Genomic DNA, 25352 nt, shown 5'->3' on the forward strand with positions numbered 1-25352 from the left:
CTGGTGGAAATTTCACCAGTCTGATGAAGGAAGTATATACACATTTCAGATAAGGCAATGGAGTCTGTAATCATAAAAAGGTCAAGATCTCATGTTCTAGACTCTAGTGGGTCAGGGACAGGGTTGATGACCACATTTCTAGAGCAGTGTTTCTCAACCTTTTTACTGGGGTTGCATCAATACCACTTTTTTAAGACCGAGTACAAGTACCGATACTTTTTTCAAGAACTCACTGATACCGACTAGCAATACTATTTGATCATGTGACAGTGGACTTTGTCAGTAGTTTTTAAAAAATAAAATAAATTTAGTTCATCTTATTATTTTTTTACAATTCATATTTGTTTTGTTATTTTTTTAAACAATGCTTTCTTTTTTAGGGGTGGGGGGGGGGGGGGTGGAGGGGTGGATGGTGTCAGTGTTTTTTTATTTTCATTTTATTTTTTTTACCTTTTAAAAAAAAAAAATTTGTTTTATTTATTTTTTTATCAGCCCTGTTTGGGGGTGGCTTTGGTGAGATATCAGGGGGCTGAACAGACCCCTGGCATCTCCCTTTTGAGACAGAGAAAGGGACTGATGACCAGATCCCCAGTACCTTTCACTGCAGCCTCAGCTGCACTGAAAATGAATAGAGAGGAGACAGCAGCTCCCGTTCAGTCATAAAATGAGACATCGTAAACATAGTTTACGATGCTCAGTTATGAATGGTCAGTTAGTGAAGACTGACTCTGTGCATTCAGAAAAGGAAGGAGCCGGTAAATTACAGATTTACCGGCTCCTTCCTCCACTCTCCCTCCTGACAGATCAAACACAGGAGGACATGGAGAGGGACCAGAGGAGCATGGAGGAGGAGCACGGAGGACATGGAGGGGGACCGGAGGAGCATGGAGGACATGGAGGGGGACCAGAGGAGCATGGAGGACATGGAGGGGTTCTGGAGGAACACGGAGGACATGGAGGGGGTGTGGAGGAGCATGGAGGGGGGCCAGAGAAGCACAGAGGACACTGAGGGGGATTGGAGGAGCACGGAGGACACGGGGGAGGCGGACTGGAGGAGGACCAGGGGAGCGCAGAAAGGGGGAACTAGAAGAGGACACAGAAAATGACACAGGGGACAGCCAGGGGTGATCGGTGAAGCAGCAGCCTCCTACCGCAGCACCGAACATCCCTGACTGCCCAGGTATCGGGGCATTTGTAAGTTCTCTTACAAATGCTCGGTATAGGCACTACTATCGGTATCAGTGCAACCCTACTTTTTACAGTCAAGGCACCCTTTACAAATTTTGAAGCACCCCATTCTAAAATGTAAAAACTATTCTAATAGTTTTAAAAGTGGTCAGCCTTCGCGCCGCTAAGTGGTAATAAGTGACTAAAGTGGAACAAAATCCAAAATCAGATATAATGAAACACAGATGCTGTGAAAAAGAGCCTGAGTGATATAAAGTGCAAATGCTAACTAAAAAATGCAGCAGGACAAAATAGTGAGCACAAACTATCAAATAATGAATATAAAGGGGTGGGTCCTGCGCAAATCGTGCCACTCAAATAAAATACACAAATTCAAAATAATATAAATATGTGCATACATACAATGCCGTGAAAAAAAATACAGTCCAAAAAACAGCACGCATAAAAATATATAAAAAATATATAAAAAAATGGAAAAAAGGTTTAATGATAGAACAATAATAAAATGTCCGCTACTCAAGGCTCCCAGAACTCTCACCTTTAAACGAAGTGAATAAGCAAATCAAACAAACTCCAGGATTCTCTTATTTCATTCATAAATAATAAATAATAGCCATCAGGAAATCCAAAGGAGGGATGCAATGATACAATTCCGCCACTAGAGGGCCAGTCCCAGCTTCCAGAACAGGTGAAATGGATCTTCACTTCTATTTCACAGTGTATGGCTCAAAATAAGAGAGAGGAGGGGGAGAGAGAGAAACAGGAGACTTCCATAGTGTAGTAGTTTAAAAAACGGCAGGTAGATTTATTAAAAAGCAGTAAAGACTCTCACATTTTAATTGCAAAAACAAGCACAATCAGGAAGAGGGTATAATGACAACTTCCTCCCGCCTTACTCTACTTCCGGTTCGTCCTCTGGCCAATCCCTACGCGTTACGTCATGTGACTTCTTCATGGGGATCCCCATGAAGAAGTCACATGACGTAACGCGTAGGGATTGGCCAGAGGACGAACCGGAAGTAGAGTAAGGCGGGAGGAAGTTGTCATTATACCCTCTTCCTGATTGTGCTTGTTTTTGCAATTAAAATGTGAGAGTCTTTACTGCTTTTTAATAAATCTACCTGCCGTTTTTTAAACTACTACACTATGGAAGTCTCCTGTTTCTCTCTCTCCCCCTCCTCTCTGTTATTTTGAGCCATACACTGTGAAATAGAAGTGAAGATCCATTTCACCTGTTCTGGAAGCTGGGACTGGCCCTCTAGTGGCGGAATTGTATCATTGCATCCCTCCTTTGGATTTCCTGATGGCTATTATTTATTATTTATGAATGAAATAAGAGAATCCTGGAGTTTGTTTGATTTGCTTATTCACTTCGTTTAAAGGTGAGAGTTCTGGGAGCCTTGAGTAGCGGACATTTTATTATTGTTCTATCATTAAACCTTTTTTCCATTTTTTTATATATTTTTTATATATTTTTATGCGTGCTGTTTTTTGGACTATATTTTTTTTCACGGCATTGTATGTATGCACATATTTATATTATTTTGAATTTGTGTATTTTATTTGAGTGGCACGATTTGCGCAGGACCCACCCCTTTATATTCTAATAGTTTTACATAATGCAGCAACATCAATACACGTAGGACACCCAACGTTAGAGGTGATTTATTCTTCCAAAGCAAATACAAATACACTTTTGCAAAGTGGTACTGACTTATATTCCATTGTTTCTCTTCTCCCTCAGTTTTTCTCCATCACTCAGTTAATGTGACCCCAACGCTGATGGAGAGGGTCACAGGAGGGTCAAACAAGGATGCTATGCCAGCGACTGAGATCCTCCTTATCAACTGATGATGTCTTTGGTCATTAGGTGGGCCGGCAGCTAGAAGGTTGTAATGATGCACAATGAAAACTATAAATTTGTGTAACTAAAAGGCAGGCTTCATCCACACGCGGGCTTGTATACAATTTTTGGGTGATTTTTAGGTATGCACCCTGGTTGAAAATGGCTGTTTTAGAGCACCTCAGGAGCCCCAAAACCCAAAATGATTTAATATACAAATACCAACTTGCCCCACTCTCTCACATCTCTCATACCAGTTGTTTGATATACAGTCAGTGATGAAGCATGCCAAAAAGTAAGCCAAAATACAGATTTTCATAGTGTAAAGTTATCTCTCAAAAATATATTGCTGGAAATGGAAATCAGCCATTCTGATGATGCTGGAGACTAGAAACAGAACGTTCTGTGCTTATTATTTAGGAAAAAGCTGAATACTAATGGAAGGGTTTTATTTTTAGCTGGTACAAAAAACTCATTTGTTTTACAAAACACAAACACAAGACCTGACAGCTTGAATTTGATGTTACATTTCATATTAGCAATATCATAATTCAATGGCATTTGTAGGCATGAAGGAGCCGTAGAGCGGCTGAAGGGCTGAGTTGCTTTGACGTTTTCTCTAGCAGGACAAAAACGCAGCGACACAGTACTGAGATTCCTCTACTCATCACAGGGACTCGTGCTGACAACTTCCACATCCTGCCCTTGGCATCTGAGGATTCCAGTGTCACATTCACTCAGAGTTTGCTTCCTGCCGTTCACTAGGACACAAATGCTGATTCCTTGATCATGGCAGCTCCCAGCTTTTCTGCAGACACATGTTTTTGTTTCATCTGGACACACAAGGAGAAGGATGAATTAACACAATGTAAACTAGACTAAATAACAGATTTACAGTCCTATAAGGTAAAAAAATATTAACAAAATAAACTGTGGAAAGCTACAGAAAATTTGCAGAGAATTGTTTAGTGGAAGATGTTTTAGGAACCACCCAAGCCACACTCTTCCTTTGCATATTGTCCACACTTACACAATATATCCTATGGTATGGGGACACCTCTCCAAATGTCTCTTCAAGTGAAGGGTACTGTTAATGCTACAGCATACACAGATGATTTGGAAAATGAAAGTAAAGGATTCCCCCCCCCCCCCATCATAGCATCCTAGGTGGATCCAGCATTGGTCCAATGCTGCATCTGTCCCCCGGCACCTCTTCACTGAGAACCAAGCGATCGAACACCGCCGATTACTCGGTTTTCCGAGCTCCCTGAGCAGAGAACTGTAGACTGTCAGTCACAGCTCTCTGCTCTGCCCCCTACCTTGCTCACTGAAGTGCTGGGCTGTGGAGGGGCAGGGAGCAGCCATCTTAGGCTCTCAGTGGCTCGCTGAGAGGCTGAGACGGGTGTCAGTCTAGGTACCTGGTAGATCTAGACTCCGTGGTCGGCGCCTGGACTTAAATCCGTGATGTCAGCAGAGAGTGGACTTCAAATAACCAATAGATAACTCATAATTAAATGTGCAATGAGTTACATATAATCTCGTTAAAAAAAGTCCAATTTCAGACTGCTTATAGTTTTTTTTTTAAAAGTCCTTAGTATAACACAGTGCCAAATATGAAATCGTATCCTTCACTGTCATGCATCCTCACCACTTGACAAGGGGAAACAATGCTCACTCACCAGACCTCTTTGACCTCTTATCACTAAAAGGGTCATTAAGCACTTTATTAATAAACCAGGACTGCTCTCTTCTCATAGGTCAGAGTTCCTCTTTACCATGAGTTTTTGGTGATACACACACCCACTAAATCTACTCAATGCACCATCCACATATAGGAACCACAAAAGAAGATCTCATAGTGTAGTATTTATCATATGCAAAAATCACCATACAATAAAACATATCAATATTGCTCTCACATTTATAAGTGCCCCAGCTCGGCACCAAATTATCCAGCTTGTGTATAACAGAAAGCATGTAATATTGCTGCTCTGCTTGCTAATACAGCCAACGTGCTTTCCAAAGACTGGATCTCCCACACCGCATGTGACATACTGGAGCCGATGACTGGAATTATCCGCCTCTACGCATTTCATCTCTCTGATGTCATCAGGAAGCTTTCCAGTTAACATTTTGCTGAAACATTGTTTGCCTTTTTCACATGGTGTGGCATTATCTCATAAAAATGACTTTTTCGCTATAAGCAGTCTGATCTTGGATTTTCACAAAAATATTTTTATGAGATTTATATGTAACACATTGCACCTTTATTTATGAGTTAACTATTGATTATTTGACACACAGGCTTTTTGTTTGATGTATGTGCATATAGCCATATTTTTTATTGATTTTGTTTTGTCTACATGAGTGGGTCACACTTAGTAAGGTGGCAGCTTATTTTCTATTTTTTTTTTTATTATTTGGTACAGGGTATCTTCTATCTTTTTTTATGAACTATATATAAAAGCCCATGGTTTTGGAATAGGATGCCCAACAAGCTCATATATGTGTGATGGTCAGGTATCCACCACCATTTGTTCATACAGTGTACATGAATACAGGTAGTCATATTTACTACCCAATAGTGTTGGGCCGAAAGTCCCTATTTTGAAGGCTTATATGCTCATATGGTATGGGGGGCCCGGGTACTGCCCTGGGGGACATTTAACAAATCAACAATGTAAAAAAAAAAAAAAAGATTGCTTTTACAGGAGCAATGATTTTAATTATGCTTAAAGTAAAAACAATAAAAATGAAAAATTATTTTAAATATAGTGCCTGGAGGGGTCTCCTTAGTCTGCTTGTAAAGTGGTGCATGTGTACCGTGTATAGAACCTGCTGCAGCAATAATGACATATATAAAGGGGAAAATATTACATTTAAATTGTCGGCAAAACAATGCAATTTCCAGCAATACAAAAATTTAAAAAAAAAAACAGTGTGAGCCTCCCCCCAATCCATATTAGGTCTTTTGGATCTGGTATGCATTTTAAGGGGAACCCCACCAAAATCCAATGTAATTTTTTTTATTTATAAATGTCAGTTTTGCTGCAGCACATTCTATACATGGTACAGATGCGCCACTTTACAGGCAGACTAAGTGGACCCCCCCCAGGCACTATATTTAAAGTGGCGCATCTGTACCATGTATAGAACCTGCTGGTATGGATTGGGGGGTCCCCCACACCGTTTTTTTTTCACATTTTTCTATTGCCGGCAATGTTTGTTTTTTTTCATTCAGCTGAGGAACCTCATATAGATAAACAGTATTTACAGTGCACTATAGAAAAATGTATCTGAAAGCATTTTTTTTAATTAAATTGATGTGCAACAAGGTTCAAGGGGCTTTTTTTCACAAGGAAATCCAATGTTATATGTTGCTCTCAGTGCTGATTCAATGTGTAAACACAAGATCAAGTAAGAGTAAAGATAAACCTAAAATTTTTGAGTTGTCACAGAGGGGATATCCCACAATGGGGACAGCTATTCCAGTAACATATGTCAAAGGTGTATCTTTTCCTCACTTTTGGAGAAATTTTTTGTTGTGTCCTGTTTATTTATTTTTTAAATTCTCCTTTGGCAGCTTGCAGTTTTTGCTTCTGTACAAAGTGCAAAAATTAGGAAATTCTCACCAGAGCAGGTTTCCCATAGGTGGCATGAGCCACAAGACTTATCTGTTTTGGGGAAATTGCAGTTATCATCTGTGGTCAGCTTGTATTTCCGCCCCAGGCATTCCAGTGCATGCATTTTACAGACTGTAAGTGCAACGTTCCTGCTGTTTCGGCCATCTATGGCACATATATTCAGAGAGGAGCTGGAAAGCAAACAGATAATGCATAAAAGTCACACAATTCCAGCTGACATCAATGTCATGGTGTTAAAACTTAAGTTCAACAAATCCCAGTTTTATGGACGGTCACACTAGCTAATATCTTATGCTGAGTACACACGACCAGACTTTCCGGCAGAAAAGGTCCGACGGAATCATTTCATCAGATATTCCGATCGTGTGTGGGCTTCATCTGACTTTTTTTTCAACAATTCTGACGGACCTAGAACATGTTTTAAATTTTTCAGACGGAATCAATTCCTATTGGGAAAACAGTTTGTCTGTATGCTATTCCGATGGACCAAAATCGATGTAAGGGCAGCTATTGCTTACTGGCTATTGAACTTCCTTTTCTAGTCCCGTCGTATGACATCGCGTTCTAAGCGAATGGACTTTGGTGTAATTGTGTGTAGGCAAGTCTGTTTCAGTGGAAATACGTCAGAAAGACCGTCAGAGTTTATTCTGATGGAAAGTCCGGTTGTGTGTACGCAGCATTAGGCAGCCAGCATGACCCATACTGCAGCATTGAATGACCTGGCCGCAAACTTCCATGTCAACCTAACAGTAAGTAGAAAACCGGTATCTCAAACAAGACTAGTATACAGTATATTTGCAGAGAAGTTTATGATATAATCAAGAAAAAAACAAAGTTGCATATAAATTTAATGGACAGCGATCTTAAGATGCGAAAGAAGGTTTTGAGTGGATTGATGGGTATTGTCTAAAATATGTATAAACATTTAGAAAGAGTGTGCATTTTTTTTTTAGGATATTTATTCTGTTGAACCAAAGTTTATTTTGTGCACGCCAGGAGCTGAAGTCTTTGCAAATCTTTGTAATGCTTTCAGTCTTATATTGGATAGAGAAATTGTTTTTTAAAAGAGCAAGGGATTGTGACAGGAGAGAAAGTTTTAAGACTTCCATTTTTATGTTTACTTTGAAATGAGAGTTTGCAGAATCTTTATAACTTTTATAAGAGTATTCTTGTGAATGGCTTGTTTTACGTGTTCTATGACATCAAAACCTGTTTCTTATGTGTTCGGTGCGGTAATGAAGGGAAGATGTGGTTGGCTAGTGTTTTGGAAAGGATTTTGAAGTTAAAGGGCAAGTTAACCTTTGTACGCTTTTTTTTTCTAAATTCCAGCTCTCCTATGCTCACCATTGAATTTACAATCGCGGGGCGCATGCGCGGCGCGATGCAGGACGGACGTGTCTGAGATCAGCTCCGTCTGACCCGGTCTGCCAAGCCGGATTTCCCAGGGCCTTTCGCCTCGCTTCTGGCTGAAAAACATCCAGCACCCCTGCGGAATATACCTGCACATGCCCAACCACAAAAAACGGAGGATTAACCGCTCTAAACACACCGCAAGCCCTCTTCACATCATGGAGAAATCCCAGGCTAGAAAGTCTCAAGATGGCGCCGGTGCCTCCGTGACTACAGGCCTCCCCGCGCTGTCTCAGCATACCACTCACAGTGAGTACTCCTCTCCTCTCTCTAAGGCTGACCTAGACAATAGCCTCACAGCTATATATGAGAAACTTGCAGACAAAATACAGCAGGAACTGCATAAAACAACCAGCGCTCTCACACATGAGATTGCAAACATAGGCAGCCGCACCGACATATTGGAAACCAAACATGACGAACTCTCTCTTTCCCACAATGACCTCAGGAAAGATTATGAATCCCTGGCCGACAGCTTCGCGTTTATGCAAGCTCAAATGGAAGATTTGGACAATAGAAACAGACGCAATAACATCAGAGTCCGCGGTATTCCAGAGTCGGTCACCGACCTCGCACCAAATATCTCCAAGCTCTTCCAAAATTTACTGCCAGACAAGCAAATTTCGATTTTTACTTACGACAGAATTCACAGAGCCCTTCGTCCCAAACCAACACCTGACAAACCTCCACGTGACATTATCATGTGTATGAAGGACTTTCTACTAAAAGAAGAAATTATGCGTGCCTCACGAAATACCCCTAACATTGTGTTTGAGGGCCACAGGATCCAGATTTACCCAGATATATCCCCAGCTACACTTGATAGGAGACGCAGGATGAAAGAGGTCACCTCCATTCTACAAACAGCTAGAATAAGATATCGCTGGGGTTTCCCCTTTAAACTGTCAATAATACATAACGGCTCAACCTACACTGTCTACAACATAATTGAAGGCAAAGAACTCCTGGTTAAGCTGGGCCTTCTCGACCCCGAGCCTCCTGCCAGACCTATCTCTACCCCACGCTCCTCGCCGATCTGGTCAACACCAGCTTCAAGACGTCCCCAGAGGAGTCAAGTAAGATGGCGACAATCTCCTCAGAACTAGCACCTTTCCTCATTTGAGTGCCACCAACCTCATCACCATCCCCATGGTCACCACTAGATCTCCAATCAAGTTAACTGATACTTCCCACAGATCGTTGCTTACACCATCGTATCTGAGAGATATGGACTCTGATCCCCCCCCCCTTTCCTTTTTCCCCCCCCTTTTTTCTTTTTTTTTTTTTTCTTTTTTTTTTTTTTTAAGGACGAATACTATTGATTGGACTCAACACTATTATGTCCTATCATAATGGTTATACATATAGATCCTGGTTCGATCTTGCCGGAAAGGCTTCTTTTTTTTTGCCTTTTTCTCTACCTTTTCTTTTTCTTCTTTTTTTTCAGTTGTCTGATTTTTTCTTTGGTGGGATGGGCCGAGGGCCCGGTGGTGGGGAGGGAGGGGTCCCTCTTTTTTTTTGTCCCTCTCCCCCTCTCCTCTGCTCCTCCCATGTATGTCTTTGTGACGTGTGGTAGTAGCAGAGTTGATAGCAGTGGGGGGTGGGGGGGAGGGGTTTGGGAGACATGATTGTAATAGTATTACATTTTTTCTATGTGCTTGGCTTATCCGCCGTCGCTGGTTTGTCCCCACACCCGACCCGGTGCATGACGCCCCCTCTCCTTCGTAGGGTGTGCCTCGTGGACACTGTGGGACGGGTTCAGGACATATTTGTCCTTCAAATTTTATTGTTGGATCATCTGGCCTTTTGCCATATGACCCCCTTTTTGATTTCAAATATTCCAGTTTTTGTACTATTTTGTTATTTGGCCATTTTGGCCCAGTTTAAAAAATGCATAGTTAGTATTATTGTTTACTCTACTTTGGTATTATGGTACACTCTCACCATTACTTATGTGATACCTCTTGATTGCATTTCATATCCCACTATCCACATCATACTCACAAGATCCATTATTTCCACCTCTACCCCAAATGTGGGCTTTCATTACGTTTCATTCTCCCCTCCTATACTCCCATGTATCCCCTCTCAACGGAGATTTAGCTCCCATTATGTCACCACTATTGATAACATTCCTCTAACATATCACACTCAAATCTCTCCTAATGGGCCTTAAAGTACTCTCTCACAATGTCCAAGGCTTTAACTCCCCTCATAAACGTAAAAAAGCCTTCCAACACTATAAAAGACTGAAGGCAGACATTATCCTCATGCAGGAAACACATTTTTCAGCCACAAACCACCCAAAATTTTTTGATAAATCTTACAGCCAAATATATTTTACCACATTCCACAACAAAACTAGAGGGGTTGCCATTTTTGTCCGCAACTCTATTATTTTTGATATCCAGAACGTCTACAAAGATGAAGATAGCCGCTTCATCATCATAAAGGGCACCATCAACAATCGCCTTATCACAATATCATCACTATATGCACCCAATGAATCCCACCACGCTTTTTTCTCCAAATTTTTTGACACCCTGGAAAAATTCAATTCCCCGCACTTGATTATAGCAGGAGACTTCAATCTAGCTGCTCATCCAGCTTTGGATAGAAGTAATGCAACACCATCCTCTAAAACCTTTTCTAAATTTATGAACAGAACTCTTAACAGCCTGCAATTGATAAACACTTGGAGGGCACACAACATCGGCATCAGAGAATACACTCATTATTCCTACCCTCACAATTGTTATGCCCGACTAGATTACTTATACTGCACACCCATCCTACTCGCTAATTCATCTGAAGCACTTATCCACTCCTGCCCATGGTCAGATCATAACATAGTCTCGATCGATTTCACCCACATAGGTCTACCTCCAACCCCTTTTAACTGGCGTTTAAATGACTCTCTACTAACGGACCCCTCCATCATTCAAAAGGTCTCTACCCATATCGATAATTACTTTCTAGATAACTCTACTGACGATGTATCTCCCACGACCCTTTGGTCCGCACATAAGGCAGTCTTAAGAGGCCACCTCATTCACATAGCGGCTACCAAGAATAAGGAGAGACTTGCTACAATTAAGGACCTCACCAGGGATCTTGATCTGCTATACCAAAAAATACACTTTTCACCATCTCAAGTAATTAACTCTCAGATTCAGGAAAAACGCCAACAACTTGACACTATCTTATCTGCTAACACGGAAAAGGCACTTAGATATTCTAAAGCTAAATTCCTACTACATGGCAACTCCGCATCTACGATGTTCGCACGAAAACTCAAACAAGACATTAACCCGCCACATTTATATAAATTACGAGACAACAATGGCAACATTGTTACTCACCCCCAGGAAGTTATGGAAATCTTCACAACATTCTATAAAAATCTTCTTTCTGACCCTAATCCCCATCCTCAAACCCCACCGCTTGATTGGATAAACAACCTACACCTCCCATCCCTCTCGAATGATCAAATTAATTCATTAAAAGTCCCATGCACGACTCCTGAAATCACAAAAATCATTAAATCTCTTAAAACCACCACCGCCCCAGGCCCGGACGGCTACACATCCTCCTACTATAAAAAATTCACTCCCCTCCTGGCTCCCAAATTAACTAATCTTTTCAATTATATTCTTCAAGGAAACCAATTCCCCGAGGAAATGCTCCTGGCCAACATGTCCTTAATCCCCAAGCCACACAAAGACCACTCCCTTCCACAAAATTTCCGTCCAATATCTGTTCTAAATAACGACCTAAAAATATTTGGCAGATTGTTGGCAGATAGACTTGCAGCAGTAATACACAATCTAGTTCACATAGACCAGACTGGATTCATTCCTAATCGTCAAATAGTTGATAATATCAGACTTGTCACCAATATCATACAAGATGCTAATCTGCATGCCAAACCAGTTTGTCTTCTCAGTCTTGATATTCATAAGGCTTTCGACAGTGTTGATTGGTCCTACCTTAATCTTCTTCTTCCCAAATTCGGCATCCCTGACAAATTCCTTCATGGCTTTAATGCCCTTTATCACTCCCCACACACTAGGATCAAAATACCTGGCATAAATTCAAAATTTTTCCCTCTTAGCAGAGGCACTAGACAAGGCTGCCCTCTATCCCCCCTCTTATTCGCCTTAGCCATAGAACCCCTAGCTCAAGCATTAAGGAATAACATCAATATTAAAGGGTATACCAAGGGTCCCCATGACTTTAAGTTGAGTTTATACGCTGACGATGCTCTAATATTTCTATCCGACCCTCTCATTTCTATACCTAATCTTCTCACTGAACTAAATGACTTCCAAAGGCTCTCGGGTTTGAGTATCAACATCAGCAAATGTTCAGCCCTTCCCATTAATATTCCCCAAAACATACTAAATCTCCTACACTTAAACTTCCCATTCACTTGGACCACAAGCTCATTTAGATATCTTGGTATTCACATCTCCCCCTCTTTCAAATCCCTTTATAAGGTGAACTACCCCCCTTTATTTTCCCACATAAGCTCCCTACTCGATAAATGGTCCTCCTACCATATCTCCTTTTTGGGCAGAATCTGTGCCATTAAGATGTCCATAGTTCCTAAACTTCTATACTATTTTAGGGCCCTCCCCATAAACGTCCCCAAAACTAGAATTCTATCGCTTCAAAGAGAAATAAACAAATTTATATGGGCTAATAAAAAACCCAGATGTAGTAACTCCCTCATGCACAGGCCGCAGGGTCTGGGAGGTCTCGGTCTTCCAAACATCTGGCATTATTTCCTCGCATCCAAGCTCTCCCAAATTTCCCAATGGCATGCCCCTATACATAATATCCCATGGAAAACATTTGAATCATCTTCAATCCTCCCTCTATACCTACAAGGCCTTTTATGGTCGAATCACAGCAATTTTCGTACTTTAAACAAAGCTAACATGATTGTTGCTCAACTTTTCCAAATTTGGACAAAGATCAAGGATACATTTAACCTTGCATCTACCATTTCCCCACTAACCACATACCTGGGTGATAAGAGATTTTCACATTCTTTAGATGTCTATAATCAATATGCTCTATGGTCTAAATACAAACTCTCTACACTGGGCTCCTTTATCTATAAATCATCTTTCCCTACATTTAACTCACTTCAAATTAAGTATGACCTTCCCCCTACGGAACTCACACGTTATGACCGAATAAAACAATTCTTTGACCTTCACTATACCTTACAATCCCTCTCTTCAGAAACACTCTTTGAACATATCTGTTTGCACTCCTCTAGAGACAGAGGTCACATCTCACTACTCTATAACCTTTTAAACTCCTCCTCCACCCCGGAAAAATCTGCCCCAATGATACACTGGGAGGAGGAACTTAACTGCTCTTTCACCCCAGAACTTTGGAGTGAGATGACTGACAATCTCCGGAAAAGTAATAAAGCAATTGCCTTTAGAGAAACCCCTCTCAAACTATTTTCAAGATGGTACATGACCCCTACCAAAATTCACTCCTTCTATCCCGAAACTTCCCCTAACTGCTTCAGGGGCTGCACAGAACCAGGCACATTTGCTCATATTTTCTGGAGTTGCCCTCGTCTTCAACCCATATGGCAAGCAGCTATCACCAGATTTGAGCTATCCTCAAATCACAAAGTCTCCCTTACACCACAAGTATGCATATTGTATGCCAATCTCCCAAACACTCCTACACCTTGCATGAGACTGTTTCACTCTCTCATTAGCTCGATACAATGGATGATTGCTTTAAATTGGAGAACTAGTACCCTTCTCTGGTCGCAAGTTTTGAACCGTATGGAAATGCTCAAGCTATCAGAAAGAATTCACCATACCCTATATGATAGTATGCACATCTTCAACAACAAATGGTTATACTGGTCCCTATCTTGATCACACTCTGGTACCCCCACCCGAATTGTCACTTCTCTCTCTATGACTTGTCCATAAAATCGTAATTTTATTATCTGTATCACTTTACCCATCTCCTCTAATACCTGTACCACCCACTTATTATGTAAACTCTAGCTTGTATTATCATTTACGTTTTTTGCTATATCTTTACTGAAAAATATTTTCGTATGCATTTTATTTGTATTTTCTAACTGACAAATAAAGCTTTTGTAAACAAAAAAAGAATTTACAATCGCTTACTTTTCTTGTCCTAATCCACGCTTACAGATGTTTCTATTAGTAATGTCTTACTTCCTGATCGGACTTTAGGTAATGACACAGGAAGGAGTTGACCAGCTGATCTCATTAGCACACACCCTGCATCATCCACCCACCCATTCCCAAGTGCACATTTTTTAAATGAAAAGCAATCAGTGATCACCTTTCTCACTAAATACACAATCAGTTTGCATAGTGTATGGCCATCTTTATACAAGTACATTGGAGGGAGCGTACAGAAACACTCAGCTGTCAAGTCCTGTTCACAACTTTGCAAAGTGGGAACTCACATTCCTACGTGCGTTTTTTTTTTAACGAGGGGGGAGGCGTTTTGGAGCATTTTCACTGATCACACATAGGGCAACACATCCACCTGAATAAGCTAGCCTACACACAACAATTGCCCCAAAGAAATTTCAGAACTTTTTTTTTTTTTTTAGAGTGGAGCTTGGTGCGTTTTTTTATTATGATATTTGGTAGAGCGCATTACTGAAATGCAAGGAAACGCACAGATGTGATGGGAGCCTCATTGTTCTTGTGTTACTGCAATTTCACTTTCAGGCATATTGACATTGATATTGACTTCTAGCATAGTGGAAGCAAACGTTTTGTGTTTCATTTTCCTGTGACACGCATAGGGCAGCCTGTTGATTTCAATTGGCTGCACTACATGTGCTTAATAGGGCATTTTGGCATTTTGTGGGTTGTGTGTTTTTCACGTATACCCTGTTCTTTGCAATCCAGAGCCGAGGGAGCCGTGTAAGAGGTGCCTAGATTCCTTCTGATGTATGCAAGATACATCAGAAGAGGAATATGTGATCTTTCACGCTGTGGCCATGCAGCATCAAAACTACAAATAAAAATGATGTGCAAACCCACCATAAACATTACAGACAGTACACAAAATCTATTTTGATAAAACATAAATTTGATTCCTGTAAAAAAACTTTGTGGGCGGGGCGAGGTCGCTATTGATTGACAGGTAGTTTCAGTTTTGCAGACTTGGGATCTTGGGACTTGGGATTTTTTAAATTGTTCAAAATGATTAGCTTGTGAAAACATCCAAGACTGACCTGCAAGCTACTCTCTCTCGATATTACAGTGTTATAAACAATGCAGGCTTTACTAGGAGTAAGGGGGAGGAGCAGCTTTAGGTAAACATTGTTATAAACCAAGTCTGAACCCGAGGAGAGAAGAGGGGAGGTGTGAGGAGAGGGGTGGGGCTGGGAGTGAAGGAGATTGTTTTTCTGACTCCTGACTACGGTGCTGACAGAGAGAGAGAGGGGGAGGAGAGAGGAGACCTGCGAATGACGCAGACACACATTCTGACCATGGTATCTTGGCTCAGCAGCCATGGTAATCGTGGTCAGTTCTCAGGGAGGAAGGCAGGACCTGGTAGGATCAAACAGGCATTTTAGGAGATAGAGAAGTAATAAAAAAAAAGCAAAGGCAAAATGCTGCAGCTTGCACATTAAAGGAACAGTAGCAGCATTTTCTATTTTTTTGGGCTAACAAACGCTTTAATTGAACAAGCTGAAATTAGAAGCTGATAGGTTACTGTGGAGAGCTTCACCAGATTTTGCACACTCCAGTTTTAGTAAATCAACCCCAGATGCCATGAGAGACTGACCTCTGACACCTAACCCTCCTGTTAGGTGTTGGCCTTGGAACTTGGACAAAATAATTAAAGCTAAATAAAGACCACAAACTATCCGGTTACACCTGGATGAAATGTACATATTGTGTGGATATATTAAATGCATTTAGGATTACCACCGGGCCAGGCTGGTAAAAAGGAGGCCAATGTTATTAATAGGAGGGATATCACAAGGCTGTTATTTATTATTTAAGGTACTTATATAGCGCCGTCAATTTACGCAGCGCTTTACATATACATTCTACATTCACATCGGTCCCTATCCTCAACGAGCTTACAATCCAAGGTCCCTAACTCACATTCATATACTGGGGCCAATTTAGACAGAAGCCAATTAACCTACCAGCATGTCTTTCAAGTGTAGGAGGAAACCGGAGTACCCGGAGGAAACCCACGCAGGCACAGGGAGAACATGCAAACAGGTAGGTAGTGTCGTAGTTGGGATTTGATTCAGCAAACCTTTTATACTGCTAAGCAATTTGGTCCCAGAGAAGATTGTAATCTTACCCGCAATCAGCTGGCATTTTACAAATGCACATAGAATCCTGGACTTTTTGCCATGGCTTGCATTTTGTTTCATCTGGTTTTGGGGTGGCTGCAGGAGTAGAAATATAAATGTCATATAAAGGTTATCAACAAATGCCACTTTTTATTCATTTCTTTTATGTCTTTCTATTTGTCTTCACATTTATATGCATGTCAAGCGATCCAGGAAAAGTGACAATGACAGGTATTGAGGAAAACTAGAACACTGTCAGGGGTGCTCAAATCAGTCACCTTTTATTCACCTGCTTTACACTTTATTATAAAAAAATAAAAATATTGCTGCAATGGCTCTAGCACCCTTAGCAGTGTTATAATTTAATAAGGAAAGAGATCCCGCATCACACAATCCCTTCTGTTCCCCATTCTTTAAAATTCTTTAAAGTGGGAGTAAACTCCCGTATATGATGTTTACCTGTAGGTAGGCCTATAATAGGGCTTACCTATAGGTACAGTAAATATTTCCTAAATGTGCACCATTTAGGAGATATTTACTTTAGATGCAGCCAGTGATGTCACTGGGGCATGCGCTCTGAAGGAATGGCCACCCGTGACGTTCCTCAGAGCATGGCTGTAAACAGTAACTCCCGTGTGCATGCACAGTGACATCATCAATGGCTCGTCCATTCATATCACCCAAACCCATGAACCCAGGAGGAAGACCAGGTGAAGATACCATCAGCTGTGACAGGGCACCACTGGAGGGCTTTGTTTTCAGGTAAGTCTGTCATTTGTGCTAGTATGCGATGCACATTAGCACATTATGACTTAAACTACCTATTTTTATTTATCTTTTTAATGCGGTTTACTACCACTTTAACAGGCTAAGATTGGCTTTATATAACTTTATATAATTTGAAAACTGTAATTGTAATAATGCTTTTGGGTGGGCTGATTGGGTGGGCTCATTTACACAGCACAGCGCCACATAGTTGAAAGGGGGGGGGGTTATTTTTGCCATGCTGTGATGCAGAAAAATCACAGCCGCAGCTTGTGTACACCCTCATCCACTGCTATTGCAGCTTCTGGGGAGTGGTTGGTGGGCATTAAAATAGGAGCTACACTCCATGTTTTTACTGTCCCTAACTGCAGGTGTAAACCTAGCCTTAAAGGATAAGTTCACCTTTTGGAGCATGTTGCATGTTACACCCATATTTAGGGTGTAACATGGTCCAGGTCCTCCCCCATTAAAGCAGGTGGAAAGTGGAACTAAACTCTCAATCAAAATTAAGTATTTTAATCCCTTTGCTGATAGCATTAGTAAATAGATAGGAAAGTATGTTATATTTACTTGCTTTAATCTTTTTTTTTTTTTTCCTTCAGTTGCTTCCTGTTTTCTGGCCTAGGCCAAAATTATGTTTTACATTCCAGGAGCCTTCATGGGCATTTGTTTCTTTCATTTGGAGGAGGGGAGAAGGGGCTTCTCAGCTGAGCACACCCTCTTGCCTGCATGCCTGAGCTAAGGGCAGATGCATTCCAGGAAGTAAAAATTCTACAAGAACCATCTGCCCTTACTCAAGATGGCTGCAGCTAGAAGTGCGTGTTTTTCAAAGTGATTCATCAACCCAATAAAGCATGGAGACATGGAGGGACGGGTGAGTTTGCTTTAAATATTAACAATGAATTAAATAGCGTTTTCAGTTTGTGGTGCTCAGATACAGTTAAGTTTTGCTTTAACACCAGGAAGTGAGGGAAAATCCTTCTAAAGAAATCCCTGATAGTAATAAAAATCTGGCAAGAGTGCCAACCTTTCCCCACTCTCTAAAAAACTAGGAAAAAAATGTTTTCACTGAGCATACACTTTAACTCTCAGGTCTGCACAACTTCTAAGATGGTTAAGAGGATGGCCGACTCTTACTGCTGGATTTTAATTTTATTTCAGAATGCAAATAGTGGAGTAGGACCACCCCTATGATATCAGGCATGCAGTAGCAGAACTGGAGATTGAGGAAGCTAGGAAATGTCTCAGCTCGGTTTACATTATTACATTACCATACTACCATTTGTTAAAGTTGTGTTCACTAGCATGTAGCAAACTTTATCTTGTAACCAAGATATGTGTGTGAGCCACTCAGGCTGTATGGGAATGTGCCCACCGTTGTGGTGGGAAAGGGGCTTGTCTATGTGCTAGGCAATGGTAGAGAGTGATAGGTGTCCGGGAGCCACACATCTGGTCAAAGCCTACTGTGTGATAGTGAATGGCGGTCTCAGCCTGGACCACGCCAGGCCACGCCCCCTTGGATGTGCAGCTCCCAGGACACCTATCACTCTCTATCAAACTGTATCTGGTCATAACCTAAATTTTAGACTAATTAAGGAATGTCAGGCCAAATGACTCCAATTCTAGGTTGCATCACACCTCTTCTTGTGCACTGGATGTCTCTTATATCAGGATTCCAGGTGAGGCTTGAACTGCATGAAGCGATTACTGGACCTTCTAAATTCAGGCCTTGTTGGCATGAGAGTTTTATTTTATCTCCGACTTGGTAGGAACTCTTTTCCGGGACAACCGCCATGCCCTTTGGAAGCTGAGGCAAAGAACACGCAAGTCCTGCAAAAATGGATTTAAATAAAATTATAAATATGAAAATAGTTTGGACAGATAAAAGAGGGCCCTAAAAATCGCTCTATGGTCATTCAAATCATATATTAATTTTCACATTGCGTTTCAATTAGCTCTAGCCTACTCCTTCCTATTATTTAGAATGATCTTGAAGTTTGTAAACTTACTTGTAAAAGGACTGACAATTTTGAAAAAAAAAAACATAATTTTTTACTTTCTGTTATAATACATATCCAGAAAAAAAAATGTAAAAAAAAAACAAATTTCTTCATCAATTTAAACCAATGTGTATTCTTCTACATAGGTTTGGTAAAAAAATTCCCAATAAGCCTATATTGATGTGCTTTATTGATGTGTTTTCGCAAAAGTTATCACGTCCACAAAATAGGGGATAGGTTTATTGCACTTTTTTTATTATTTTTTTACTAGTAATGGCAGTGATCAGCGATTTTTAGCAGGACTGCATTGCGGCAGACAGATCGGACACTTTTGACACTTTTGTGGGACCAGTGACATTTATACAGCAATCAGTGCTAAAAAATTCACTGATTACTATATAAATGACACTTTCAGGGAAGGGGTTAACACTAGGGAGCGATCAAGAGGTTAAATGTGTTCACAGGGAGGTGTTTCTAACTGTGGGGGGAGTGGATACACTGGAGGGCCGCCCCGCTGCAGTAAATGTACATGGGGTGATCCAGAAGCAGTTAAACAACAGAGGAGAAGATGCAAAGCATTCAGGGAATCCAGGAAGTTGTTGAAAGGCGGCCAGCAGACAAGCAGCACTCACAACATGAAATTAGAATTTTCAAGTAAGTTTATATTGGAGTGACAATTATAACTACCAGTATTGTTTGTATTGTTATTACAATGCTGTGACCAAATAAATCCTTTAACCACTTCAGCCCTGGAAGATTTTACCCCCTTAATGACCAGAGCATTTTTTGCGATTTTGCACTTCGACGTTTTAAATGACAATTGCGCGGTCGTGCAACATGGCTCCCAAACAAAATTGAAGTTTTTTTTTCCCCACAAATAAAGCTTTCTTTTGGTGGTATTTGATCACCTCTGTAGTTTTTATTTTTTGCGCTATAAGCAAAAGAAGAGTGACAATTTTGAAAAAAACAGAGATCACTGCTCCCGATGACAGGGAGCAGTTGATCTCTGTCATGTCACTAGGCAGAACAGAGAAATGCCTTGTTTACATAGCCATTTGCCCATTCTGCCTCTCCTAGTTGTGATCGCAGGCCACCGGCAGAAATCGAGTCCACAGCACCCACGGGCATGCTCCCACAGCACAAGCGCATCCACTATCCCGGGATTATGAAGGGACGTACGGTTACGCCCTTTTGCGCACACGTGCCATTCTGCCGCCGTATGACGGCGTGTGGTGGTCGGGAAGTTGTTATGTTCTAATAAATTTGGGGGGAAAATATTGAGGGAACCTCTGTCAGGTTTTTATTGCTGTCTGAGTCTTTACTGGAGAGAGTCACAATCTCTATTTGTCCTAATGACCAATGTCTCCAGGACAGAAAGTGATGGAAAAATCTAAAATGTTATGATTGCTCCCAGAGCAGGAGGCAAGTGGAAATCTTCCAATGGGAACACCAATTACAATTATTCTACAGAGGATTTATTATTTACTTATTGCAGGTATTTTCATAGTGTTGTCAATTTACACAGCACTTTACATAATGTTAATTCACATCAGTTCTTGCCTTCAAGGAGCTTACAATCTAAGGTCCCTCCTTCACATACATACTAGGGCCAGTTTAGACAGGAGACAAGTAACCTAGCCAGCCACTATGCCATTGTGTTGCCTCTTACTTTGGGGAGATCTCCTTCGATTTCTTCTGACTCTGGGCCCCAGTGGCACACAGACAGGAAAAAAATGTTGTGTTTTAACCATTTCATACTCAACTCAAAACTTAAACAAAAAAAGTGCTTTTCTTTGCTTTGAAACAACTGTTTCAAGGTTCTTTTCTTAGGTTTCCTAACTTATAGTTCAGCAGCAGTCGCGGAATATAAACGTGGTAATCAGCACACAGTAAAGGACAGTGCCATTATGACTAACTTGCATCCACTGTTGCCAACCATTCATTGATATCTGATGCCCATAAGGAGTCTCAAGAAGCCTGAACAGTAGTTGATACATGTACATTATTCGGCAGCATTCAGATAATAATAATTTTCACTCTGCACTGTCTTATTAAGACTTGGTTAGGCAGCTAGACGTTACCAGTCTCCCTCATGAGCTTACATATCTGTGTGTAATATTTTTTTGAATGCTAAATACATCAAGTAAAAACAGTAATTACAATGCCTTGGCCAATGAAGAAGAATAACTTTCATTAGAACGTGTAGAAAGTAAAGTATATCTACTTACTTTGGCATTTCATGGCACCAACATGCCACTGGAGGTCTTCTTTACATTCAGCAAAAGCCTCACCCTCCAGTGTGTAACCACTATTACATGTGTACACAATACGTTTGCCAACATAGTGTGAATTGTCCTCATCCTGTTGAGAGAACCAGATAGAAGGAATATTGAGGCTAAGCCACTGCTTTCTCATAATTTGAGTGCTAGGAATTAAAAGTTGTATTTCAGGGAAAATTCAACACTCCCCTTGCCCTGCATGGATTAAATGCTCAATTTTGTCCAGGGTACTATTAAAGAGCAGCTTTAATTACCTTATCCTTCACTATCCTAACAGGTAGCACTCACCTCTTCCCCTCAGCGCTCTGGGCTGTAGTCCTTGGCGTGCCGACTAGTATTAGGGCGAGCGGTTCAGACCGAGCACAAGTTTGGCCCAAATATCCCCAGTTTACTCTAATTTGCTGGGCGCTCAGCGGGATGTTCGCCTGCCGAGCACCCCACATTGCACTGTGCGCTTTTTAAATCTTGGCATTAGGGTTCCCCTCAAAATCCATACCATACCCTTAGGTCTGGCATCTAGTCTAGGGTCCACAGCAGACCCTAGACTAGATGATTCTCTGACACTGAATCCCTTGAGCTCCTCCAATATTCATGGTGGTATCTCCCTCAAGCGTCATCCCTGGCCTGCTTGGTCCCTGGCTTGACACACAATGCTGCTCTGCAAGCGTTTCCCCCGCTGGATGGGTCCCTGGCTTGATACCCACTGATTTTTCCCAATTCTTCACCTTCTCCGGTGGGTGAGAATGCTGCTCCGATACTTACTTCAGTTACTCACTGTGGTCCCTGGTAATAAGGTGGATGGTCCCTTAGCGACAACAGCTTCCCTTATACCTCCAACCACGACAGGTTCTCCGGCCGGCAGAACCATCACTTTTGGTTGGACTGCAAGCCAGAGTTCCAACACTACGCTGTTCTCTCACTTCTGGATAGGCCTTCAGACAGCCTAGCAGCCAGATGTGCCCGGCATAGGCCCAATCTCCGGCCTAGCAGTCCGGGTAGTACAACACACATCCACTCAGACAGCCATCCAGGTGGAACAGAACACTAATCACCTGTCTCCACCCAAATATATAGGTTCTTCCAGCAGGCCAAGGGATTTAAGAAAATCCCTGCCCATTGGCTGAGATACCCCATATACCTATAATCTGACCTTGGCCTTCTCCTAGCTAAAGCCACAAAAAAGAGAGAAATGCAGCAATTACAGACTTAGAGTAAAATCAATTGATCCTCAACAATTAGCCAAGGTAGCTAAACCTGGGAGGTAAATTTAGGAGCAACCCTGCCTAAACACCAGGGTGCTACACAAGAATCATGTCAACTAAAATTTTCTAATTTTCTCTGACAATCCCCAGAAAAGAAAACTCCAATTAATTAATTCATTCATTCCTATTAACTATAACGAAGAAGAGAATTTTCTCAGCAAAAGAGTGATGGCTGGTTTTGACTTAAAGCGGAGTTCCACCCTAGTGGAACTTTCGCTTATCGGAACCCCCTCCCCCTCCCGTGTTACAGTTGGCACTTTCAGGGGGGGAGGGGGGGTGCAGATACCTGTTTAAGATAGGTATTTGCAGCCACTTTCGGGCATAGACTCCCACGGGACACACACAGGTCCCAGAGACAGTGCAGACCATTTCCATTGCGCTGCGTGGCTTGCGCATGCGCAGTAGGGAACCGGGAAGTGAAGCCACAACGCTTCATTTCCTGTTTCCCTCACCGAGAATGGCGCCGGCAGCAGCCAAGAGCCGAGCAATTGCTCTACCTCGGCTGCTGACATCGCTGGACTCCAGGAAAGGTAAGTATTAATTTATTAAAAGTCAGCAGCTGCAGTATTTGTAGCTGCTGGCTTTTAATAAAAAAAATTTTGGGTGGACTCCTTCTTTAAGTAGAATTGCCTTTTTAACAGAAACAACATAACAAAGACGTTGTTCACACATCTTGTCCACTGCCCTTGCTGCCTCAGTTGATAGATAGGAGGTAATATGTTGCCTCCTCATTGCCTGTTTTAACCCTGGAAAGCTCACACCACCATGCCACAACTGCATGCATTGCATGCTGTTGCAAGGCAGTTGCTATGCAGTCCCTTTCACCTGAATGAGTCGTGTTTAATAGTAGTACTGCCTGACAAACTGGAAATGGGAAAAGCAAAGCATTGCAGCCATGGCATGATGTGTACAGCTCAGTCCGGCTGCTGTTGCAGCATAAGGCGAGGAGCCCATTTTTATCTCCATTGGCCACCCATGTGAGCGAGCCCTAAAAGTACACAAAACAGCTGTACTTACCAAGATATAGCCATTCCACAGAGAAGGAGGAGGAGGGCAGAACTCAGTAGGTAAAATGTTGATGTCAAAGCAGTGAGGCTCTACAGTTCTGCAGACAAGTAATAACACATTAGGTATAATGTCTGTATTACACACAGTTACCAAACAATTCATTATGATTAATTATTTTTATGCCACGTACACACGATCGAATTGTCCGGAGTACTTAGTCCGGCAAACAATCTGGCAGATAGTCCAGCGGACTTTCTACCAAACGGACTTGGCCACACACGGACACATGGAAAGTCTGGCGATTGCTAGCGCGATGACGTACAGCATGTACGACGGGACTAGAAAAAGAAATTCAATAGCCAGTAACCAATAGCTTCCTTTACGTACTTGCTTCTGAGCATGTGTCATTCTTAATCTGCCGGACTAACATACTCAGGAGCGTATTGTCCGCTGAAACCCAAGTCCGGCGGTAAGATTGGGCTGCAAAACTACTTTCTAAGTGCGCCGGACTTTGCGCTGAAAAAGTCAGCTGAAGCCCACACATGATCGGATTGTCCGGTGAAATGTAGTCCAGCGGACTAAGTTCGCCGGACAATTTGATTGTGTGTACGTGGCATTAGTAGTAGTAGTAGTAGTATTGTATTATTATATAACATTATGTCAGTGCTAACATTCATTTGCTTAAAGTGACTATATTCTAAGCCCATCCAGACCAAAAAAGGGGGGCCATGCAACTTCTACCCCTTCCCCAGCCGTGCGCTCATCTTTTCAGACTCCTCTGCCACACAGTTCAACCAACTGTGTACAGAACACTTCCAGAATTCCCTATTTCATTGAAAATTACAGCCTATAGTCAAGCATGGTGGTAGGAGTGCATTGGTCTGGGGCTGCATGAGTGCTGCCGGCACTGGGGAGCTACAGTTTATTGAGGGAACCATCAATGCCAACATGACATACTGAAGCAGAGTACCTACAAGACGACCACTCCCTTGCTAAAGAAGCTGAGGGTAAAGGTGATGGACTGCCCAAGCATATCTCCAGACCTAATCCCTATTGAGCGCAAGGTCTATAATGTCCACCAGCTCTGTGATGTCATCATGGAGGAGTGGAAGAGGACTCCAGTGGCTACCTGTGAAGCTCTGGTGATGATCAGTGCCCTAATTACATCTCTTACTATCCCCTGTGAGGAGATGCCACTGATCAGCTCTCCTTGCCACTCTGTCAGTGTGTGTCGAGAAGCGCTGATTACCATCACTTATTTGTTTACATGTAAACGGCTGTGATTGGACACAGCCGATCACATGATTAAAGAGCCACGTCGGCGGCTCTTTACAGAGATCAGGGGCACACCGTAACCTAGCCGGGATCGCCACGCTGTGCACCCTCCGCGGGCACGACCATATTGGTGCGCCGTCATATGATGTCCACCCAGAACGAGAGTTGCACCGTTCCTTCCGTCATTTGACGGTGGGTGGGCGGCAAGTGGTTAAACAAGGAAAGATGTGCTAAAAGCAAGTTAAAACCATTTTTCAGTGTTTAAAGCATGACAAAAATTATAAGAAAGAGACCAACCAAACTGACTGGAGAGGAGGCACACAGCCTG

The 25352-nt window shown here is 41.9% G+C and overlaps 1 protein-coding gene across 1 annotated transcript in view; it reads right to left on the minus strand.

The window, feature by feature from the left end:
• Positions 1 to 3463: 3463 nt before the first annotated feature.
• C7 (complement C7) overlaps positions 3464 to 25352 on the minus strand; it is a 139423-nt gene continuing 117534 nt past the window's right edge. Inside the window, exons 13-18 of the mRNA XM_077462808.1 lie at positions 23759 to 23846; positions 21429 to 21561; positions 18839 to 19030; positions 16444 to 16531; positions 6664 to 6845; positions 3464 to 3864 (exon numbers count right to left, since the gene is read on the minus strand). Coding sequence (XP_077318934.1) covers positions 3692 to 3864; positions 6664 to 6845; positions 16444 to 16531; positions 18839 to 19030; positions 21429 to 21561; positions 23759 to 23846 — 856 coding nt within the window. The 3' untranslated portion in view covers positions 3464 to 3691. The remainder of the gene's footprint in view (positions 3865 to 6663; positions 6846 to 16443; positions 16532 to 18838; positions 19031 to 21428; positions 21562 to 23758; positions 23847 to 25352) is intronic.

Source organism: Lithobates pipiens, unplaced genomic scaffold, assembly GCF_037356315.1.
Source record: "Lithobates pipiens isolate NorthernLeopardFrog02 unplaced genomic scaffold, aLitPip1_a1.2 Scaffold_3, whole genome shotgun sequence".
Lineage (NCBI taxonomy): Eukaryota > Metazoa > Chordata > Amphibia > Anura > Ranidae > Lithobates > Lithobates pipiens.